General features: G+C 36.8%; 1 protein-coding gene across 1 annotated transcript in view; it reads left to right on the top strand.

The window, feature by feature from the left end:
• The first annotated feature begins 2,157 nt into the window (after positions 1–2,157).
• The window catches only part of CFAP97 (cilia and flagella associated protein 97), a 24,536-nt gene continuing 19,865 nt past the window's right edge, over positions 2,158–6,828 (top strand). Inside the window, exon 1 of the mRNA XM_013004299.2 lies at positions 2,158–3,209. Coding sequence (XP_012859753.1) covers positions 2,174–3,209 — 1,036 coding nt within the window. The 5' untranslated portion in view covers positions 2,158–2,173. The remainder of the gene's footprint in view (positions 3,210–6,828) is intronic.

Genomic DNA, 6,828 nt, shown 5'->3' on the forward strand with positions numbered 1-6,828 from the left:
GAGTCTTCAACTGGATAGCAGTGAGTTTTGGTTTTGATGGCTAATGACTCTAAGCATCTTGTGAAATGTATGTCTATTCAAGCACTTTGCTTATGTTAAGATTGGGCTGTCTTTTTGTTTAAATTGTTGAAGTTTTATTGTGTGTGTTGTATATATACATATACATATATGTTATTAGAATTCTTGTCAAGTACATGGCTTCAAAGATGTTCTCCCAGTCTGTAACTTGTCTTTTCTTTTGTAAAATGTTTTGATTCATAAAAGACAAAAGTCGAAGTGGGGGGTGAGGGTGGGGACCCACAACCTACCATCAATTGATTCCAAAGTTCCTACTTTTGTCTTTTTACTATTTGTGCTTTTGTTATTAGATAATTCCTCACTGAGAATTAGGCTTGACAGTGTTGCCCCTGTTAGTTCTGCTATTATTTATGGCTTCGGTTCACACATATAGGTCTTTAATTTTTAAATTTGTTTCTATATATGGTATGAGGGAAGGATTCTGTTTCACTTTTCTAGATATAGAAATCCAGTCTTCCCAGCACTATTTATGGAAGAGACTCTTTCACCATTTATTGGGTTTAGCAGCTTGTCAAAAATCAGCTGACCATAAATATATGGGTTTATTTCTGGATCTCAATTCTATTTCATTGGTCTGTGTCTATTATAACATAGTGCCAGGGTATTTTGATTATTCTGGTTATATCAAACCAAAATCAAACTCACTACCATGGAAACAATGCCAACTCATAGTGACCCTATTATCACTCAGGCACTGCCATGGAGTCAATGCTGACTCATAGCACCCCCCTGTGGGTTTCCGAGACTGTTTACTGGAGTAGAAACTCCAGTCTTTTCTCCCACCGAACTGCAGGTGGTTTTGAACTGCCAACCATGCGGATCGTAGCCCAGTGCATAACCACTATGCCACCAGGGCTCCTATAGGACAGAGTAAAACTGCCTCTCTGAGTTTCCAAAACTGTAACTTTAGGGGAATAGAAAGCCTCCTTTCTCCCTTGGAGCTATACAGTATATCTTAAATCAGGATGTTTGAGTCCTCCTAAGTTCTTCTCCTTCAGCATTGTTTTAGCTATTCAGGGCCTCTTACTTTTCATATAAAGATGAAGATTGGCTTTCCTATTTCTTTAACAAAGAGTGTTATAGTTTTGATCAGGATTGCGTTGAATCTACATGTCACTCTGTGTGGTATTGACAATATGTAGTTTTCAGTCCATGAACATGGAGCATCTTTCCATTTATTTTGGTCTTGAATGACTTCCAGCAGAGTTTTATCGTTTCATTGTAAAACTCCTTTATGCTTCTGGTTAGATATATTTCTAGGTATTTTCTTAGCTGCTATTGTAAGAATTGTTTCCCTAGTTTCCCTTTCAGATTTTTCATTGCTGATGTATAGAAACTCATCTGATTTTTGTGGACCTTGTACCCTGCAAATTTGCTGAATTTTTCTATTAGCTTTAAAAGTTTTCTTGGGGACTTTGGGAATACCCAAAGTGTTGGACTGCTGAGCCACAAGAGAGGTGGTTTACACCTACTGGCCGCTTCTGAGGAGAAAGATGAGACTGCACCTGTAAACATTTACAGTCTTAGAAACCTTATATAGGGTCACGATGCATCAGTATTGACTGAGTAACAGTGGGTTTAGGCTTTCCTTAAAGGAATTGTCGTGGCACTGTGGGGTAGTATTGGGCTGCTAACTGGAAGGTCAGTGGTTCGAACTGACCAGCTTCTCAGGAGAAAGATAAGGTTATCTGCTCCCATAAATATTTATAGTTTTGTTCTACTGTGTCGTCCTGTAGGGTCACTATGAGTTGCAATCAACTTGATGGCACTGGGTTTGTTTTTTGTGGTTTTGGTTATTTTACTTATGGTTCAAGTAAATATCTTTGTATTATGCCTGCCTTGATGCTCTGGATTTATTTTTCTGTGAAGTAGGCTATTGTATTTATTTAAAAAAATTATTCGTACAAATTGTTATTACCTCTGTAGCCTCACAATTACTGTTTTGTTGTTTATTATTATTTTGGAAGTGTTGTGGGGACATGTATTAGCCAAACGTCCCTGTGTGGGTAAGTTATGCAGTAAATGAAAATTACATGTGTTTAGAAATTAGTCTTATGGTTGCCCTTTCTTTCTTTTCAGAAATACTGTTGCCATCATGGACCAGTTTGGATACATATCAGAAGGAGAAGTTGATCATTCTTTCTTTGACAGTGACGCTGAAGAAACGAAGAAATGTGAAAGTAACTTAGTGTTTAACAAACAGATTGATCCTAAAGATAGAATAAATAAAGATACAGAAAACATAAACTTGAAAGTTGGACTGCAAACCAAGGAAAGTCATCTTACTGGGAAGGAAAATGGAATAAAAGAGACATTTCCTTCAGAAGGGCACCCTATAGAGAATGATAGTGTACAAGCTAGAAGTTGTTTTCCTTTGATCACATCTTCAAGATCAAAGAAACAGTGTGATGCTCCAATAGGACATAAAATGCACTTGGCCATTCCAAATAGAATTCCCCAGATTGTAAAAGGTGAAGATAATTACTACACAGATGGTGAGGAGAGCAGTGATGATGGGAAAAGACGCCAGGTCAGATCCAAGTCAGTGAACCCAGCTAATAACTTTAAAACAGGAGTAAATAAAAAATACCCCCAAAGTAGTTCCTCTTCCTCTTTGTCCTCCTCGTCTTCAAGTTCAGATACAGATTGTTCATATACAGGGTCTGATGTCTATATATCTGATACTTCTCCATCATTAAAAAAATGTGTTTCTGGTGCCATCTCCTTATCGCCTAAACAGAGACATAATTCAGGAAGAAAATCAAGAGGAACACAGCTTATAAAGGCGAAGCCGAAAGTTGACGACACTGAGGAATCTGAAGATACCGTGACTGACGTGACTCCGCTCTCAACCCCGGACATCAGCCCTATCCAGTCTTTTGAGCTGGCTGCATCAAATGATCAAAAAGTAAAAGTTAAAAGGCAAGAAAATGTGAGTCAAGAAGTTTATGAAAATGGTGAGGATTTAAAGGATAATTCAAGACATTTGAAATCATCCAGAAAAGGGAAAGAAAAGTGTGGGCCCTGTCTTACCTCAACCTCAAAGTCTTCATCGTTGGATTCCAATTTAGACCAAAGATATAAACAGAAAGTCTTACATGACACAATGGACCTAAATCATCTTCTGAAAGGTAACTTTCTTTTTTTAAAAAATTACATTGAATTTAAATATTAAACTTTGTATGTTGTTGTGAAATACCATTGAGTTGGTTCTGGCATAGCACCTCTGTACAACAGAACAAAACATTGCCCAGTACCGTGCCACCCTCACATTTTTCTTACGTTTGAGCCCATTGTTACAGACACTGTGTCAGCCCATCTTGTCAAGGGCCTTCCTCTTTTTTGCTGCAGCTCTATACAAGGTCTGATATCTCTCTGTCTAGTGTCCCTCTCCTAGAACTGGTCTCTCCTGATATACCATGTCCAAAGTACATGATATGACGTCTCGCCATCCTTCTAACAAGCATCTTGGCTGTACTTTTGCAAGACAGATTTGTTTCTTAGCAGTCCATGGTACTTTAGGACATAACTAAATACAGACCTGTTTTCCCCACCCTCCTATCCTGGTGACTTAGTTAAAGCCTTTGATATCCTAGTTGACTTTGGTGCCCTTGATACTGGTCCTGATCTCCAGGCCATTCCTTCATGTAATGGTTATGTCTAAGATATTTTCATAACTTTGCCCCCTGTATGCTTTCATACGTTCATAGTTATATTCAGCAAAGTAAATAAGCATATGCAAATATTCTGTCAAACATATATGTATATTTGTTGGTTTACTTTCATCACTTTCCCACACTTGTTTAGCCTACATGCCTATATCCAAGCATCTACTCTTAGATCTCCACTGTTGCATCATTGTGTATACAACAGTATTTGCTTCAGTTGCCTTTATTTCTTTCACTCCTCCCAATGTCTTCTTTGCCTTCATCATATTTTGCCAACCTCCCTCTTAAGTATATTGCCTTCCCCTTCACAATAAATGCATTAAAAATGTGCTGAAAAACTCAACTTATACGCAAGTATATATGGTACTCTGCATATTTATAAAAATATGGTTATCTTTTTCTTGTTGAGATGTTGAAGTTTTCTACTAATTTTTGAGATTTGTCCCTTGTCTGATCGGTCATAGCCAAAAATGTTTTCCCAGCCTGTGGGTTCTCTTTTACTCTTTTGGTGTTAAGTATTTTATTCTTTGGGTGAAGAGTTTTGTTGCACATACTGTCCAATTTTTAGGAGGTCCCAGTCATCTATCTTCTGCTGTTGGTGTGTTTTTTGTTTTGTTTGGTAGTGTCTTTATGCCCTGTCTTAGGGGCCCCTAAGTTTGTCCCTATTTTTTCATTGACAGTCTTTATAGTTCCATGTTTTCCACTTAAGTCTTTGATCTTTCTTGAGTTTGTTTTTGTATTTGGTATGAGACATGAGTCCGGTTTCATTCTTCTGCAAATAGATAACCAGTTTTGCTAGTATCATTTATCATAAGACTTATCTCTTCTCCATTTAATGTATTTCAGCCCTTTGCTAAAGATCACTTATATCTAGGTAGGTGGAATTACTTCTGGGTCCTCAGTTCTGATCCAGTGGTCTATGTATCTATCGTTGTACCTGTACCAAGCTGTTTTGACTTATGGCTATATAGTAAATTTTGAGACTGGGGAATGAGAAGCCTCTTACTCCGTTTCTTTTTAGTGGTGCTTTCTTATCAGGGTCTCCTCTTTTTCCATGTAAAGTTCGTGGTTAGTTTTTCCATCTCTTTAAAGAATGATGTTGAAATCTGAATTGGGAATGCATTATGTTTATAGATCCCTTTGAGTAGTATTGATATTTGTACAATGTTAAGTCTTCCTATCCATGAGCATGGTATATTCTCTGGTGTTGAATTTTATGGATGGCTTTTGTAAATGATATTGTTATTCTGATTTCCTTTTCAGAACTCTGTAGTTTAAGGAATCTGACTGATTTTTGTAGATTGATCTTGTACCCTGCCACCCTGCTGAATCTTTCTATTAAAAACTCACTTCCATCAAGTCAATTCCAACTCGTATTGACCCAGTAGGACAAAATAGAATCTCCTTTTTGGGTTTTCAAGGCTGTAAATCTTTACAGGAATAGAAACTTTATCTTTGTTCTGTAGAGTGGCTGGTAGGCTTAAATTGTTGATCTTGTTTTGTGTCCTAACCTATGGTCTATTCTGGGGAATGTTCCATATATGCTAGAAAAGAATATATTATTGTAGAGGTATTGAGTGGGGTGCTCTGGGTATCCATGAGATCAAGTTGTTTGTGTTTAGTTCTTCTGGGTCTTTGCTGAATTTCTTTCTTGTTCTGTTCTTCATAAGAAGTGTGTATTAGAGCCTTACACTATTATTGCAGAGTTGTTTATATTTCTCTTCAGTTCTGTAAGAGTTTAAGACTCTTTCATTGGGTGCATGAGTATTTATTATGGTTATTTCCTCTTTTCCAATCGACCATTTAATCATTACTCCTGGCAGAGTAGAGATAGTTGAGCAGAAAATCTTAGATACTCTCAGCTCACTGCCAAGCATTACAGGACCACAAATACCAGACTCACAGATACAGAACTCAATACTTGAAACAGAGTTAAAAGAACAGCTTCAGTGATTTTAGGGAGAATCTTTGTTAGGGTGGGGTGCTTTTCATTAATAAAACTAAGGTATGATTTGCTTTTTTACACCCTCTTTTTACAAGTGTACAGTGTTTTCCCAGGGACTCCATGACAAATGATAACAGAGTGAATGTGGAAGTTGATAAGAGAATCTAGCTGTCTGTTAAATCAGGCATTAAATTACTGTTATTTAAAAGTGTCAGAAACTGAGAGGCAGTTCTACCCTGCCCTTTGGGGGTGCTGTGAGTCAGAATAGACTTTGTGGCAGTGAGCTTCATTTTGAATATGTAAAATAGTATAGGAAGAATGAAAGTGAAAGGCCTTCAAAAAAGATATGCCAAGAAGAAAATTGAAGAATTCAAAATGGAAAATAAAGAAAATGAGAAAGGAGGGAGGTTTTATGTCAATAAAAGGACCAAATATACCCCAGACTTAATAGTTGATTTGAAATGTATGATACAAGCACAAACAAAACTAGATGATGAAATTGTCAAAGCCACAGTCCCTCTCCCCAAAAGAATGTTAACTGCTATGGTCTTGATTTGGCACACAGGTATTTTATCGATCACACAATAGTTATTCTAAATAGTTTTATTGGCATATAATTCACCTCATAAAATTCAATAGTTTAATCATATTAAGACTTCAGCAATCATCACCACTATCAATTTCAGAACATTTTCTTCTTACTCATTATTAACTTCTCAACCTCCCATGCTTTACCTCTAGGTAATTCTTAATCAAGTTACTGTCCCTAGATTTACTTATCCTGGATTTCCTATACAGAAATTCATATAAAACAAAAAAAGCAATGACAAAACAAAACAGAAAAATTCTATTGAAAAGAAACCAGAAGAAAAACAAAGCTGAAACATTAAAGTGGGTCAAAAGGAAGATCATATAATAAGGTGTTACATTTTAACTTAACTATGTCTGCTATTGTTGACTCTACAATGCTCTCTGGTAGCAAGGCTGTTCACATCCCTGGACTATGGTCACAGAGAAATCACTAGAGGCTTCATCCATGAATTGATGCTGCAAATAGATTTTGGGCTTCCACTGTCATCCGTAGCCTCTGTAAACCAGGTGTTAAGAATTTAAGCTCTGATATCTTTTTTTTTTTTT

The sequence above is a fragment of the Echinops telfairi genome, unplaced genomic scaffold, assembly GCF_000313985.2.
Source record: "Echinops telfairi isolate 266 unplaced genomic scaffold, ASM31398v2 ScPeMD7_9;HRSCAF=40, whole genome shotgun sequence".
NCBI lineage: Eukaryota > Metazoa > Chordata > Mammalia > Afrosoricida > Tenrecidae > Echinops > Echinops telfairi.